Below are 16,973 nucleotides of genomic sequence, written 5' to 3'. Positions count from 1 at the left end.
AGTTTGTCGTGTAACATATATTCTGATCACCACAATATCTTGCACAAAATCCTTTTATTGTTGTAACATAATCTGCTTCTAATTCATAACTGACCTTTCAAAACCTATCAAAGAAATTTTTCTTCCCTATTCTATATCTTCAATATTTGAGTACTTTAGAGGTCAGATCGTATAGATAATTATTTCAAAGATCATTATCTCATTGTTATATTTTAATTTCAAATTTATAAAGCATATTACGTAACAATAAATTTTTATCATTTTAAATAGTATATTATTTTTAATTTTAATCATTTCATAAATTGATACATTCAATATAAGGATAACAATTTTTCTCACGAGTTCGGGGTATCGTAGGGAAAACTCGAAATGAGGACAGGGGTCTCTGATTTTTCGAGATAGTTTAACATCGGGGTGAGTATGTGAATATTATTTTCATCTCGAAAAATATTAATAATAATATTATCACTGATAATAATACGTTTTGGTTCGATGAATTTTCGAATCCGTCCCGTCCTACTCCATTAATATTTTTGAAATAGTGATGGGGACATAGATGAGGATGACAATTTGAAACATGTGGTTTTGTATATGGGGATTCCACGAATCTGAAAAAGTGGATATGGGGGAGGGGACAGGGATGTAGATCGCAAACTCTTGATCATACAATTGATATCAAAGCAATTATTACGTGTTTGATTCTTTTGATTGTGGGATGCAAAAAGAGATTACAAAGAACACAACAAAGAGATTACAAAGAACACAACTGCAGATATCAAATAGTTAAGTGTTTATATATCTTTAAAATTTTACAAGGTTCAGGTTTTGGTTGCATACATTATTAAATCACGAGTAACAATATTGAATTCGTGAAGTTTGAAAGGAACAATATGAATCAGTAATTATTTGGGCGTTGAATTGTGTAAAAAAAAAAATTTATTTTAGTAGTATTAGAATTTATTTTTGATTTATTTTTTTGTTAATAATATAGATATAATTATATTTGATTATGTATATGTTGTTTAAAATTTAAAATTTTATAAATAATTTTTTATCATTTATATAAAAAATTAAAATATATTGTTATTTTACATGATATAACATTTATTCGATCAATTTTTTTTAAAGATAGACGGTCTTATCAGAAGACATTCATATGCATTAATTACATAGGGCAGCGCATTCGTTGAGATTTAAGCAATGCAGAGACGCCACGTTTTCTATAAGTGTAAAAGCCAAATTAGCTGCACAATGCATCAAAATGGTCTATTACCTCGAGATACATTATTATGAACTTATGCTTATACATGAATTTGTTTGTTTTTAATAAATTAATTAAAATATTATTAAACAAAATTACAAATAAATTCTCTATTCTGATTTAATTTATTTAAGTAATATTCTTCATATAAAATGTAGATAATAATAATAATATATCAGTAATAGACACAAAGAAAACTACTGACATAATTTAAAATTGTTGATATATATATTTTTTAGAGATGATTTCACGACTCAATTTTGTGAGAAAAATATTTTATTTAGATCATCGTTATAGATATAAGTAAGATTGAGTCGTTTCATAATAAATATTCGTAAAACAGGCTAAAAAAACTTTTATTATTTATATATATGTTTGATCACACAAAATTTGTGTGTTTTAAACCCTAGTCCTGATCCCCTTTTGTCGAGCCATTATTTTCTAAAAAAAATAGATAAAGGGTGGGTGCCAACTTCTATCCTAACTGGCAATTCATACGACAGCTGTAATCCATTATCGTTTTCTCATTTTCAGCAAACAGCGGGGGAGCTCCGTCAGTCCTCAGCCTCAGCCTCAGCCTCATGGATCCCTGTCCCTTTGTGCGGGTTACCGTAGGGAATCTCGCCTTGAAAATCCCCGCCGCCGCGAAGCCTGCTCGCTCAGCCGTGCATCCGTCGTCTTCTCCCTGTTTCTGTCTGATTCAACTCAAAGGCTTCCCTCCGCAAACCGCCGTTGTACCTTACATTCCGCCGGAGAACACTCCATTTACTGATGCCAACTCGCTAACCCACGCTGCTAGCTTTCACCTCAGCAAATCCGACCTCGACAAACTCACTGGGAAGTCTTCCCTCTTCTCCACCTCCAATAAACCTTGCCTTAAAATATCCGTATACTCCGGCCGCTTCGGGCCGGCATGCGGCTTGAGTTCGGGGCGTTTGCTGGGGAAAATCTCTGTTCCATTGGATCTGACTACGGCGGAATCCAGGGCCGTCATTTTTCATAATGGATGGATTAATGTGGGAAAAGAAATCAAGCGTGTGGCGCAGTTTCACTTGAATGTTAAGGCAGAGCCCGACCCGAGGTTCGTGTTCCAGTTCGATGGAGAGCCCGAATGCAGCCCCCAGATTTTCCAAATTAGAGGGAATATCCGGCAGCCGGTTTTCACTTGCAAGTTCAGTTTTCGTGCAGCAGACCGCAATCAGCGCTCCAGGTAAATCTAAAATTGGAAAATAAATTCCCTAAGTTTAATTTTTGCAATAATGTTTGGATCATACACTTTACACTTGAATCAGTTTGTTAAAAGAATAAAAAAGAGGGTTCCGAAGTCTGGATAGGAAAAGAAATGTCTGCATTTGGTTGTCAAAATCTTCTGAGTCACCATTCCAGTTAGAAATAAAGCATGAATCCATAACTTTACAGCCATATATATTCAATTATTTGCTCTTTTTCAGCGAAGTATTGGTTAATCTCTTTGTTGATTTATTTAACATTTGAGAAAAAAGCCCATTCTTTTCTTTGAGTAAACGCTATTAGTGCCTGTAAAGAATTTATCATAGTCCATTCCTGTTTCTTAAGGTCTTTACCGCCGGAGCACAGTAATGGTGCAAGAGGGTGGTTGAGTTCCTTTGGTAGTGAAAGAGAGAGGCCGCTAAAAGAAAGAAAAGGGTGGTCCATAACAATTCACGATCTATCTGGTTCCCCCGTGGCTATGGCCTCAATGGTGACACCTTTCGTGGCTTCGCCAGGATCAGACCGTGTGAGCCGGTCCAATCCCGGTTGTTGGCTCATTCTCCGTCCCGGGGACGGCACCTGGAAGCCCTGGGGCCGCCTCGAGGCTTGGCGTGAGTGCGGCACTGCAGATGGTCTTGGCTACAGATTTGAGCTCATTCCGGATTCAGCCGCCGCAGCGGGTATTGTTTTAGCGGAGTCAACTCTCAGCTGCAGCAAAGGTGGGAAGTTCATGATTGATTTGACTGGAAACAGCAACTCCACTCCAGCACTGGTGAATGGGCGAGCAACACCGAGCAGCACCACAGCGTCTCCAGTGTGCAGCCCCCGGAGCAGCGGGGATTTCGGGTATGGGCTGTGGCCATACTGCATGTACAGAGGGTTTGTGATGTCGGGCAGTGTGGGAGGTGAGGGACGCCGCGGCAGGAAAACGACGCCCTTGGTGGAAGTGAGCGTGCAACGCGTAAGTTGTGCGGAGGATGCGGCGGCATTTGTTGCTTTGTCGGCTGTCCTGGACTTGAGCCTGGACGCATGCAGGCTTTTCTCACATAAGCTTCGTAAAGAACTACGTCCGTTGCAGGATTTACCCTTCTGATTTATTATCGATTTAACCACCTTGCTGGAAATCAACTTTGCATTTAGTTATACCATGTTCTTTTACTGGTTTTTGTGTGAATTTTTTAGGATCGAGGAAACGTAGGATTGATCGATGTACATATCGAGCAAAGAACAGAGGGGTTAGAAAACGAGGCCCGCTGTTTTTTTAACAGAATGCGTGGCTTGTAAATTATTACTGCTGTTCTTCTTGTCCAGAGTGTGTTTTCAATTCTCTCTTTCTTTTTGTACTACCCGAACTGATGCTCTGTATTTTTTTCATTAAAGTAAGGAATATTAATCTTGTGTTGCACATTCTTATACTTGTCAGTCGATAAATTCTTGTTGTTGATGCGAATCTTATATCCTTATGGGTAATTGTGTAATGTAACTGGTGAATGATAGAGGTTAGGCAAGCAACTGTGAATGGAGGATGGTCACTCGTCTGCGAAAGAAGTGGGGTTTGGTTTGGTTTGGTGAGAGACGTGCGTGCACGCCAGGTTTCATTTTAATTTAGTGGTTTGGATTACTTTAATATATAATAGTGGATGGGAGCTTAGCTGTATTTGCTTCTCTGTGATTTCCAACGAGATGGAGCCTTACTTCTTATTCCCTATAACATTATTAACAATGAGACTAAACTTAGTCTTATATCGTATTTGTCATGTTTATTTACTATATATCCTTAACTTTTTCTCTCTTTCTCTCTCTCTCCAATAAATTTTTAAATTTACTTTTTTTATATATTATAAAATTAAATTATGTAAACCAGCCATAACCATCCTCTAATATATTTAAAGCTTAAAGTTTCAAAGGTTGAAATGTTAATTTTAATTCAAAGAATAACTTCGACTTTTTATACACAATTATTATTATTATTATTATTATTATTATATTGAGTATTCCAAACTATTAGACAAATCCCAAGTTACTTTTGATTAGGGGTGTGCATTCGGTCGTGACCGAACCGAATTGTCAATAACCGAACCGAATTTTATTTTGATAACCGAACCGACCGAATTAGTTTTAATAACCGATCACAAATTAACCGAATTATTTTTAATAACCGATCACAAATCAAAAAAATAAAATTAAATATAAAAACATTAAAAATATTATAAATTATATAATAAATCTATTTTTTTAAAAAAATCAATTTATTATTCGGTTAACCGATTTTTTTTTACGAAAACCGAAACCGAACCGAATTAACCGATTTTTTAAACTTTCAAAACCAAATTTCCGAAATAACCGAACCGAATTTCCGAATTGAATCGATTCGATCGGTTATTTCGGTTTAACCGAGATCTTGGTCACCTCTACTTTTATAGATATATAGTTTATTAATTTAACATATTTTAAGTGAAAAATGCAATTAGTACATATATCTAAATATAATAGTAAAATTAGTTTTTTTTTTACAAAAATAAAAAATTAATGAACTATTTGTCATCGTCATCGGTTTCCCCATCAATCTGGCGAAGGATGAAATTGCTAGGATGGTGGCTGATGCTTGTGGGTACCCTTCGATTGGCTTCTGTTTGGTTCGGATTCTTCGACATTTGGGCTCTTCGCCTTGCCGTTTTCTCCAAGACTACCAGTTCGTTATCTTTTTGCTTTTTAATTTCATTGGGATCCCCTAAGCACTCATTCGATTTGATTTTGAGCTCGATTCGTCATTGCACATTAAAATGACTTCAAATTTTGATGTTTTATGAACTGACACTTGATATCAATTTTTATGCAACCTCCTGAAAATTCATTTGAATGAAGGGTCTTGAGATCCAAATGTGGACAGTAATGGCTCGCCTGTTAAGATTTGATTTGCGAAATTCGAATTGTTGTTGTAGAAGCATAGCCAACTTATACTCCCTTATTAGGATGCGTACCTCATGTCCTCCTGTAGTTAACCGTGGCTTTCTTATTTATATTGGTCTGCTTTATATTTCATTTTTCCCTCTACTCGTTATCAGATTTTATTGGGCGTGCTATTTGGTTTTCTTTAGGACGCAGGATGCTATCTCGTTTTTAGAATATATAGAAAGATATTGACCTGTGAAATATGACTGAAATGCGGGGAGTAGACGTAGAGGAGAGATACCTTGGGAGGTGGGCATTCTTGCTGGTGGTTTTATGTTCTCATGTGTAATGGAATGAAGGAGTCGAACTTGATTCTGCAACTTCGGCAGATGATATGCCATTGATTACATAGTTTCTTTGATGCATTGACATTTGCAATCTGTTGGCATTTATACAAGATTTTTCGTTCATAATTTCAAACCACATGTGCATAAACTTCCCAATATTAGTCTTCATAAAATCATATCTATTACATTGCAGTGAGCGAGGTTCATGGACGGACATTTGGAGTTTGGACGCTGCTGACTTGCACCCTTTGCTTCCTTTGTGCATTCAACCTTGAAAACAAGCCTCTATATTTGGCCACATTTCTATCGTTCGTCTATGCATTTTGTCATTTTTTGACAGAATATCTGGTTTATCACACCATGGCTATTGCCAATTTGACAACTGTTGGTATTTTTGCAGGTAATGCTTCCGCAAAGGAATAACTTTTATCTATGGATCGCATTGTATCTTCACTTCTTATTTGGACTCTACATCGTATTGTTTTCCCATCTTTCATTGATGCATTATGAATTTCATCGAGTGGGAAGATCCTTTTCTTTCTTGGATTGTGATAGATTGAAACATCCACAATAGCATCAGGTTTTTTCTCTCCGTCAGTAATTGCGTGTCCATTATGATATGAGGTACCTGGGCTTAGTCTGTACATGTTTTTCGACACCTAGCCCAATTTGTACCTTAACTGAAATGTGCTAATCAATTATCCTGGACTTTTATACTAGTCTGGTATAATGTTATGTTGACATCATTTCTGTCATAGTTTGTACAGTTATTATGTTGTGGATACTTGTATAACATATACACTGATATAATTTTAGTTAGAAAGAGTAAGAAATTAATATATTAATTGTGTTTGTAGGCACATCCATCATATGGATGTTATTGCAGTGGAATTCACATCAGTCCCTCAAGATTAAACATTCGTAGACGTGGCATCAAGCATTGCCGTTAAATGTTGTTATGCTTCATTTGTTGTTGACTATTAACGTCTTGGTAAGCATTCATTGACCGGTTGCAAACAGTTTAATGCAATTTTATTTCCTTGGTTCCTGGTTTAGTCGTGCTTCTCATCTCCATTTGCTTACGACGGATCTCCCAAACTTATGATATTTTACGGGTTTTTTTTTTATTTGCTGAATTGCTGTTGGTTAATGGACTTTATTGAGTCGTTTGTTTTGTTTCTCTAATGTGGGGTTTACTGATAGCATGAGGTGAACGAACACTGCTACTCCGAAATATGTATCTGCTACTATCTAATTTTATCTGATATTTGTTACATCCTCTATATTTATCCCTTATTATTGCTTTAAATTAAAACACTCTTTCTTAGCGGCATTCTTCTTTTACAAACCTATCAGACACAACTAACTTATGATGTAATGTGTAGTTGTTTTGTTATGTCAATCTATCTAAGAGCATATCATCAGCATCAATAATAACGTGTAACCAGGAGGGACCGAGCACATTTGCTTCCTCTACACTCTCACCCGTGGATGCAATTTTTTTTAAAAAAAAAAAAAAAACTTGCATCCCCTCATGAAGTTTCCTGTGACCGATACCCCGTCTTTGGCTCACTCCATTTCCCTATCATTTTGGACTGTGCGACGAACTTTGGATTGCAAGGTTTTCGTGTCTTTTCTGCTTATTGCCAATTTATCTATTTTGAGCTTGTTCTTGGTGGTTTAATTCATGACCCTGGTTCTTGATATGGGATTGGTACACGCAAATGAAAAAGGTATTCAACATATTTGAATAGGCCACCAAGATCGCTACAAAAATAAGCGTGGCTTGTAGTTGAGCTGGAACCTAGATTATTTTGGTCCCTTGCTATTATTGACTCTATAATAATAATATAGTTTGAAGATTATTTTATTTCTAATTTTTTGAAAGCGTCTTTTCTTGTGGAAGTAAAATGTTGTTGTGTGGTGTCTCATAATAAATAATAATATAATAATGAGTAAATACATTAAAATTAATTATTGTTTTTTTCAACTGAGGGCGGGCACTGCAGTCAGGCCTTTTTATTTTATCTTTGTGGTCCAATTGAATTATGAAATCTTGTAAAATACGAAAACCAGAACAGGACTTCATAGCACTGTGCTGTATGTACCATTACTGACACTTGGTTTTTATATTATCAATTACTTATATATTATTAAGAATAGAGACAAAAGATATCGGGATGACATTTTTCAATATTCTTTTTTGTTTTTGCCCCCGATTTATGTATTTACTATATTAGTACATCTCTTCGATTTTTATTTTAACATAAATCAAGTTACTTACAAACAGAATTGATTAATCTGGCTATATATATTTATTGAGACAAAAAATTTGATATGTCGATATGAAATTTTATTTTATTTTTTCATTTTACCATCTCTTCCCCCAAATTTATGTATTTAATTAATACTATATTTGCTCTTATTAATGGGTCAAATTATCAGTATGGTTCTTCATCCATTTTTAAAATTAATTTTATTTTAATATAAATCAAATAAATTACAAACGAAACTAAACAATTTTTAAAGAAATTTTTTATAAATTATACAAAAACACGTAATACGTGCGACAATATGCTAACATTTATATTATATATATGACACCCTTCACCTCCCGTTTTGTTGCTTTTTTCTACGTTAGGTTGGCTTAATTTCACCAATTAGGGTGTGAACCATTGGATGTACAATTATAATTAAATAAAATTATTTACAAATTATGGCATCACAAAATCCCAAATTATTTCAATCGGTTTCACTTATATTTCTATTTTTCGTTAATATTTTATTTACTTACAAAAATTTCATTAACCTTTTCATAAAACTAAAAAAAAATAATGACAAGAACTCAAGTCATATCCGTTTAATGTGTGGAAAAATTCATTAAAACCTGACTTCAAAAACACAAATTCACTTTAATCTCTAATTAAACTTAATCTTTCTTTTCTGTTATTCGGAATTTGGTCCGGGAGAATGCCATCAATGGCTTGCAATATAACTTCAATTCTATATTTCGTAAAAAAAATTTAATAATTAGAAAATCAGAATGTATATACCATTTTACTTTCTTCAAAGGATAACTTTTATTGCGTGGATCATAAAAACTATATCAAATAACTTTTTCACGGATTAGTTTTCTAAGATATATATTAACATTTAATCAAATAATATTCGGATAATGTATTAAAATAACATTGTGATTGATTTAAGAAACACAAACTCGACCAAAAATACATACAAATCACACCATCAAAACTCCGGATACCACACTGTAGAGTGCCCAAGTTGGTAAGGGAAACCAATATACTTTTAGCACCAAGAAGAAGAATGCCGATACAATTGTTACATAAATGGTTGAGGTATAGCTCTCTTGAAATGCATATGCACAAAGAGAAAATAATAAATTCACACGGACTCAAGGATTGACAATGAAATCTCCACACTTGCACTTCCAACACATTGGCTTGTAATTTGAAATGTCTTCTCGTCTTGAATATGCATATTTGGTAGTGGGAATGGTATAAAAATGGCTTCCTTTAAAGTGATGAAGATATCTCATGGGAGGTGAAATTGGGACTTGAACTGCCTCGCAATGCCCGCAACTTTGGCACATTCTTTCACATCTCGGAGGCCTTGATCCTATCAATAATCTCACTTTACTTGCATTTTCTTCACCGTTATTTCTACTCTGCACCTATACCAGAAACAACAGTATCATAATAAGCATTCCTAACTTGCTGAAAGATATGAAAGAAGAGGCCATTCAAAATATTACGTCACCTCGGTGAAATCAGAGAATTTGCCAGATTGTCTACCTGAAACATGCAAGCGCNATACACTCACTCACCTTGAACCAACAACTTTTGGTCAAAATTTAAACCTGGTGATATTGCCAAGAACACGAAAGCCATCAATTTCATGCAGGCCATGGATTTTCTTCTGTCCTAATTTTTTGGAGGGAGGAACATAAACTTGGGACTCAAATAACCAAGTAAAAAACATAAATTTCCTTGGCTGCAATGATTGAATCTCGAAGACAAAAGGGTTATCAGCAAAAGATGGATATAGAAAAGAACTTGAGAATGGATCCGAAAAGGGAAAGACCCTTTCTCTCCTAGCACAAAAAACAAGAGGTTTAGCTGCACGAAAACAGCACCGGTTTTTATGTTCAACAGAGTGAATTTAATGTAATTGGACAAGATCGGGTTAACCAACGCGGGCTCAATATTTATTTATTTTCAAAGAAAATGACGTGTGAGTGATGAATACAGAATACATAACATTGGCGAGACTTGTGGGGCTTTCGTTTTCAATATATGCATGGATCTCTTCATTCAGTCTCACTTTATTTTCGTGTATTCCTGGCTACTTTTAATGGATTTTCAATTTTATTTGAATTTAATTATGAGCTGTGCTTCAACTTCATGTCGAAATTTGATATGGCAAATAAGATTGGGGTTCATCGGATAGGTGATTTATCGATATGCGACCCAAATTTGAAAACAAAGTCGCGCGCAACATTGTAGATGGACGACATTTTGTAGGACAAAATTCTCATCTGGTTACATGCTTTCATTAGGCTTCGGGCTCACCTCACATAAAAATCATTAAACATTTTAAATTATGGGTTAGATTTTGATTTTTTTTTTTTTTTTATGTAGAAAACTGCAAGTGTCTTTCGGTCTACAATGTGTAAACCTCCAACTAATGTCATATTATATTTTAAACTACGCCAGCAAGCTAAAAAAGTAGTTTGTACGAAGAATTAAATTTGTGACCATTAGTTAGTTAACGTTCACTTAATCCACTAACTTGAACACCTCTGTAGCGCTAAATTTGAATATGTCTTCGTCAAATAACACCTCCAACCCTGTTGGAACTAACCATGTTAAAACTAAATCTTTAAATTCCCAGGGAATTCATCCAAATCTTTGATTATAAACAACACTACAAATTAATATTTTAATTATAGTGTATACATATATACACACCAAAATTTTCTTCAGATTTGGCAACAAGCGTGCATGCATGAATGAATCAGTGCTCTTTCTTCGTATTAACAAATCTTTATATTTCTCTATAATTGAAAATTGTCCACCATATGTTGTATTACATCCGCGCCATGAGAATTGATGCAATAAGTTTTCACCTAAACATAACAGAGACAAAACGAAATTGGTGTTTTCTCATTGCAACGTTAAGCACAAAACAAAAACCATGTAACAAACACTATCTGATCAGGTCTATACTATTAGAGCTCAAAAGATACGTGCCTGAATGGTATTGTGTGCAAGAAGTCTTTGGATACTCCCACTGAAGTTGACATCAACTCGTTCCCATGTCATTGTCGTCAGCCCTCTGATCACAGCCTCTACAACACGAGCAACAGTCGAATGTCAGGTTTGCGAAATACGGATCCAATAATTAAATGTTAAAATGAATCGTACAAATCTCTCAGTTATAGTAAAAAAAAAAAAAAAAAAAAAAAAAAACCCAATTTCACTACATTTTATTCCTCAGTTTTCTTGCTTCCGATAGAAACCAAAACGGATTTGAAACCCAGGCAAGAAACATCAACTTATGGACCCAAATTTTGTTGTATCAATGCAAGTCATCGCATAGAGTTATTTTAGATTGCCCGAGTATAATACGAACCTTCCATTTCCCTTGTCCTGCTTCTAGCAACTTTAGCATCCGGAGGACAAATTTCCTGAGGATTCACCACTTTTGACGGATCTTCATGGACAATATGTGGGTATCTAGCATCTTTCAGGAGATTCCGACGCTAAGAAGATTAACACAAAACAAGAACTGTAAGATATCAGGCATGCTTAAGTATCGCCGAGCATGTGCAAATGTCTTTACCTTTGGAAGCTGGTTTCGGCGGCGCAATGATGATGAACTCCACCCAACAAGATCTATATATAAAGTGTTAAGGTAAAAGAAAACAAAATATATCAAGAGTGCTTATCACTATCCCTTGCTTTTCGAATAAAACCTGAACGCTATGCCATAGTACCCGTAACTTTTAAATTCCATTTGTCAATACAAAGCTTCATACAGATACAAGTCATATAAGAAAATGCAGGGGAAGAGACGATCATATAAATTAAAGTCAGGATACGGTCATAATGTGTATTTGCATAAGCAACACGCCTCTTAAATGATTTCAAAGCGGATCTACATTAGTGTTGAGAACGGGAAACATCAATAATTCGATTTGAATTGGCTGAAAGCTAGATTGAACCAAAATAAACAACTCACATAAACTTAAGATCATCAGAGTCACTGCTCATCTGAACAAGAAGAGGAGGTTTTCCATTTTCGCGATCTTCCAAGAATAAATGTTTACCAGTTCTACCAAGTAACCCTGAAGCACGTGATGCAACTTTCTCCATGGCTTTAAACCCACAGAAAACAGGAACCTGCCAGATAGCCAAATTTATCAACATTTTGGCATATTGCTTTAGTAAAGGGGATGGAAAAAAAACCTAGTGACAGACCTGTTTGTGCCCCCTGGTCCCAAGATGTGGCGTTGCAGATGTGATGAAGTTCACTGGTTCGAGTCCGGCAATTTTTGCCGTTGGTGGCTTTTCTTCAGACGATTCTTTTGACTCATTCGACATGTGATCACCATTTTCGTTACTATTTTTTCTTGTAAATTCTTGTTGATAAAGACAAGCAGCAGCATATCTTGCTACCAAGCCACCCAGAGAGTGAGCCACAAACGAGATCTTTTGAAGATTTGGATGGCGCTTGACGACAGAAATCACCTGAAAAATGAATCAGCCAACACACCCTTAAATTCTAGCTCCTAGAGGCCAAGAAGCAGCTCCAGCCATATATTTGAACGACCAGTAAAAAGTGCGATCACAAAATCTTGGTTAAGAGTAAAGTCGATAATTCAGGGAAATGTTTAGCAAACCTCATCAGCTAATCTCTTCCCCATAACATCAACACCATCGAATGTCAACATGGAAGAATTACATTCGCTACCTGGAAAAAAATGTTGGTCAAGAATAGTTTATATAAAGAAAATCATTATCGTTTCTAAGATTATTGCATTTCCAAATGATCTGTTTCATTTCAAAATGTCTTGTATATTTGAACTGAATCCGTGTCCTAATTTCAATTTAGCGTGTCATTTACCCAGCGAAGCATCAGACATGAGATGATCGGGCACTTGGGAAACAAAATTTACATAGAACATGCTATTTTTTGAAGTTTGAATCTTAACATTCAATCTGATCTTATATAAAATTTTAGATACAGAAAAGTTAGAGAAACTCACCGACTCATAAAAAAAAAAAGTATAAATAAACAAGTTACATATATATATTTTATACATAAAGAAACATTAATTTACAGGAACAAATCGAAAGAGTCTGAAATATAAAACAAGAGATGAAAATAAATTGAAAAGGGTATAGAGCTCACAATGTACTAAAACATCTTCGGGAAACACCTTCACAAATCGCTTCGCAGCATATCTCCAATCTTGAGCACTGCACACACATGTCCAAATAAATATAAAACTAATTACACGAAGAGCGACATCGAATGGACGACAATTATTTCACTATCAACACTCATCAATCCAATCACAAAAAAAAAAAATATCCCTTTATCTCAAATCAAATTCAACAAAATTCTCTTGCAATCTATATTAGTTAAATAGCATATCGACTATCAAGAAGCAGCTGTCAACCCAATGAATAATTTAGATCGCGAATCACCAGAATTACTTCATACCCAAAAAAAAAAAAAAAAAAAAAGAACACAAGATTGCCCTTTTACCCATTTTGACATTGTATCGTCAAAATTTTATCACTAAAAAAAAGAGAAACGGAAGTTCAAAATTATAGCTTCATCCACATTCAATACATCCAAACCTTCCAATAATTCCATTGACCATGACGATCAGGTGCGTGGGCACGTAATCCTTCCCCTCGCGAGAGGCTTCGACGTTGAAACTTCCGTGGATATCCGGCGCCTCCGCCGCCGCAATATCGTCGTCTAATCTCATACAACCAAATTTCGGGACAAAATAGAAAGTCCTTGTGATCTTCTGCTTCTTCGGTTTGTTTTCCTGATCGCTTTTTTTTTCATCAGCTTCTTGTTCTGCCATAGTTTCTGCACCAATATCCTTCACTTCCACTGGACCGTTAATTGGAGTAAACTGGTTTTATTAAATGTTTAACAATGAAAGAAGTAACATTAATCTAGAAATATTACATGAACCTAGTCTGAATTACTATCTGGTTTCAGGGTTGGTTGGCGAATTATTGAAGCAAGTCAAAATGTTGACCTAGGAGCTGCCTGATAACGAAGACCGTCTAGAAGTAATGCTAGCATCTGCATCCATAAACGTGTCAAAATATGTTAGGCCCGTCGTCCAGACATGTCCCATACATTCACCATTTTCGATATTTGTCCTACAATTTTCGGGACACTCGATCAAAGTAGGTCGACAGGTCCCCCTGTGAATGGACCTTCCTTACCCGAAATAACAAACATATGCTGCTCTCTTCCTATTTGGACTTTGTGAGTTTTAGTTTAACAAATGATTGGGCCCGAGATCTGTTGGGCTCCGAAGGTATTGGGCTGAGATTTTCTAACATATGCCATTCACATACCTAGTATCTAAACCATTTAAATGGCCCAATGAAATCATGCCACGTGATAAAAATTAATTGTATTTTTTGAAGATTTCATTATATATATTGGGGGAATTCATTCATCATACACAAAACATAACAAAATAAATCAAATACCTATACCTAAATAACTTCACAAACATAAACAAATGAAATCTTCAAAAACATAAACAAATGATTTATTTTGTTATGTTTTGTGTATGATGAATGAATTCCCCCAATTACAGATGTCATGTCCAAGTTGGTGTTGAATTAATTGGATATGCTATACTAAAGAGAAACATTGTAGATGAACATTTAATTTAATTCTCAATCACCCAAAGTGAGATGTAGACGTGTGTGGCTGATAAGCCCAAAGTTGATGTGTTTCATACAACAGAAGCAACCATTCATAAAACCTGATTTGTAGTAAGTGTGGTAACAGCAACATCAATTAAAAAAAAAAAAAGAAAATAGTCCTGGATATGAACATTGCAATTCGAAGCAAATTAGGATTTGGAAGCAAGAAGGAATCACCGAAGAGGGGTCCCGCCGCCACTAAAGCTGCATGGCCGGGCGGTCACATCGGGTGATAGACTCTCTCCACCACCACCATTGTTATAAATATAAAATACATGATGATTAGACCCCTTGCCTTGTATTTTTATATTGGGGGGGGGACCAGCTAGTTGAACAAACACTCTAGCTATTTTCTTTCTCACGTGCCTACATCCCATTTTTGCCGGGCAGGATCGGAGCTACTTAATTCTTCCTGAACAAGAATATCTACTTCTCCTTCATGAAAAAAGAGGGACGACCAGGATTCATAAACTAATCGGTACGTCTTAGAAGACAAATGGAAATATCGATGGAGAGTAAGAAAGTTTTAATTTTTTTTTTGTTGGACGGATAGCAGTGTGATCCAAGAGACTGACAAAAAGAGAAGGAGATCGAGCTACAGTAATACTAGTTATTATTATGAAAATAATGATTTGTGGGAAACAACCCCCGCGCGGTTTTCGCGCGCCTGGCTGAGTAAGGGTCCAATATGCTAGTAACTAGTACTTTTGTTTTGTACCCCCACCACCACTCCACTCATGCTATTACTTTCTCAAATACAACCTCAACATCAAACTGTATTTCAATTTACAAATTCTCCACTCACAAATATTTATTTCAATTTCATTAAAAATACGTACTGGCTTCTACTATATATATTATTATTATTATTATTATTATATGCAACACCCAACAATTAATATTACCAGGTGTACGTACTCATAACACTATTAAATACTTTTATAAAGGTCTCTTGATCATAGTATTCGAAAGTATAGAATATATATGAGTGTTTAATCAATGTTCATTGGCTCGATTCATCTTATCAATATTTTCTCAAACAACCTTGTCATACAAGATTTATCTGATAAGATTTATCTTGCTAACACAATTTTTGTTTTAGTCTAAAAAAAGATTAATCGTAGAAAAATAACAGCCACATATTATTCTTATAAAATATTATTCAAACAACAGGAAAAACTCATTAATAAAACCAGCAGGATCAAACTAAATTAACTCGCTCGTTTCATTTCCAAATTTAATTCGACTGATCATACATGAGGAGAAGAAGAAGAGGAGGAGGAGGAATTAACTGATTAATTAGAGACAGTCAGCCATTATGCATGCATGCTTCTCAATCCGATCCCAGTACAAACGAAGAAGAGGCTAAATCAGGCATGACCTTATTATTCGATTTTGTTATTTAATATTCGTTTTTCAAAATGCTACAACAATCCTATTATATATTATTATAAATCAGAAAAGTGTAATTTAATTAAGAAGTAAAAAAAAGAGAGAGAGAAAGAGAGAGAGAGAGAGAGAAGGGTTGGGAAATATAAGAAAGACAAGAAGTGACAAGTGAACGTGGGTAGCTGCAAGACTCACACCCCACTTTACTTGCAATAGGTTTCGCAAACGTCCAATCTGTGACTGAACTAAACCACTGATCAAAAGGGTTGGGATATGATAGCCCATGTCACCTCCTGTTTCCTTCTTTTTCTTTTTTCTTTTTCTTTTTTTAAAATATAAAATCAAACTCAGCTTAGTTATGATCTCTAATGCTCATTCTAATATTTTATTTTTTTTTCAACTAACTTGTCTTGTTTATCGTTATGATTTTTGTACCATTAAATAACTACTCAAAATTTAGTTTCAATTTGCTTTCTTACTCGTCTCTTATTATAATGCTAACATAATATGAGACAATACTGTCCAACAATTTTAAACAAAACTTTTAAAAAAAAATACACTAATAAATAGAGTATGATACTCTGGTCGAAATGAACCCGTGCCATTCAATTCTTGTAGCGCGAAACTCCCGGGCGTATATGATGACTACTAGTGCTGTCTATTCCAAACTTTCTTATATATATATATATATATATATATATACTTTTATTTGATGTATAAAAATAGACAACTGATTGAATTATCGAATGTTTATTAACTTGATTCGCTGACTTACTCAGTAATGTCTATTTCATATCAATTTTTATTCTATTTTTCATTCGAAATAAAGAATAGGGACCTGGAACAAATTATTTCACTGCG

The 16,973-nt window shown here is 35.0% G+C and overlaps 4 protein-coding genes across 4 annotated transcripts; 2 read left to right on the top strand and 2 right to left on the bottom strand.

Annotated features, from left to right (window-relative positions):
* Positions 1-1,795: 1,795 nt before the first annotated feature.
* LOC140982579 (uncharacterized) lies at positions 1,796-3,902 on the top strand. The gene is made up of 2 exons (XM_073449142.1): positions 1,796-2,471; positions 2,837-3,902. The coding sequence occupies exons 1-2, from the start codon at positions 1,843-1,845 to the stop codon at positions 3,582-3,584; spliced, it is 1,377 nt and encodes a 458-aa protein (XP_073305243.1). The 5' UTR covers positions 1,796-1,842; the 3' UTR covers positions 3,585-3,902.
* Positions 3,903-5,009: 1,107 nt separating this feature from the next.
* LOC140982425 (ergosterol biosynthetic protein 28) lies at positions 5,010-7,227 on the top strand. Its single transcript, XM_073448923.1, has 3 exons — positions 5,010-5,183; positions 5,924-6,130; positions 6,588-7,227. Exons 1-3 carry the CDS (start codon positions 5,021-5,023, stop codon positions 6,653-6,655), a joined length of 438 nt encoding a protein of 145 aa, XP_073305024.1. The 5' UTR covers positions 5,010-5,020; the 3' UTR covers positions 6,656-7,227.
* Positions 7,228-9,025: 1,798 nt separating this feature from the next.
* Positions 9,026-10,473, bottom strand: LOC140983649 (EPIDERMAL PATTERNING FACTOR-like protein 2). The gene is made up of 3 exons (XM_073450784.1): positions 9,575-10,473; positions 9,508-9,542; positions 9,026-9,421 (listed from the first exon to the last, which is right to left on the bottom strand). Exons 1-3 carry the CDS (start codon positions 9,654-9,656, stop codon positions 9,143-9,145), a joined length of 396 nt encoding a protein of 131 aa, XP_073306885.1. The 5' UTR covers positions 9,657-10,473; the 3' UTR covers positions 9,026-9,142.
* A 105-nt stretch (positions 10,474-10,578) lies between these two features.
* Positions 10,579-13,958, bottom strand: LOC140983648 (uncharacterized). The gene is made up of 10 exons (XM_073450783.1): positions 13,620-13,958; positions 13,165-13,232; positions 12,653-12,723; positions 12,231-12,500; positions 11,992-12,152; positions 11,852-11,907; positions 11,593-11,645; positions 11,383-11,512; positions 11,001-11,098; positions 10,579-10,876 (listed from the first exon to the last, which is right to left on the bottom strand). Exons 1-10 carry the CDS (start codon positions 13,853-13,855, stop codon positions 10,805-10,807), a joined length of 1,215 nt encoding a protein of 404 aa, XP_073306884.1. The 5' UTR covers positions 13,856-13,958; the 3' UTR covers positions 10,579-10,804.
* Between the last annotated feature and the right edge of the window lie 3,015 nt (positions 13,959-16,973).

This window comes from Primulina huaijiensis, chromosome 8 (assembly GCF_012295235.1).
Source record: "Primulina huaijiensis isolate GDHJ02 chromosome 8, ASM1229523v2, whole genome shotgun sequence".
NCBI classification, from domain to species: Eukaryota; Viridiplantae; Streptophyta; class Magnoliopsida; order Lamiales; family Gesneriaceae; genus Primulina; species Primulina huaijiensis.
The sequence above is the reverse complement of the archived record's forward strand: the minus strand, read 5'-3'. Positions and strand labels throughout refer to the sequence as shown.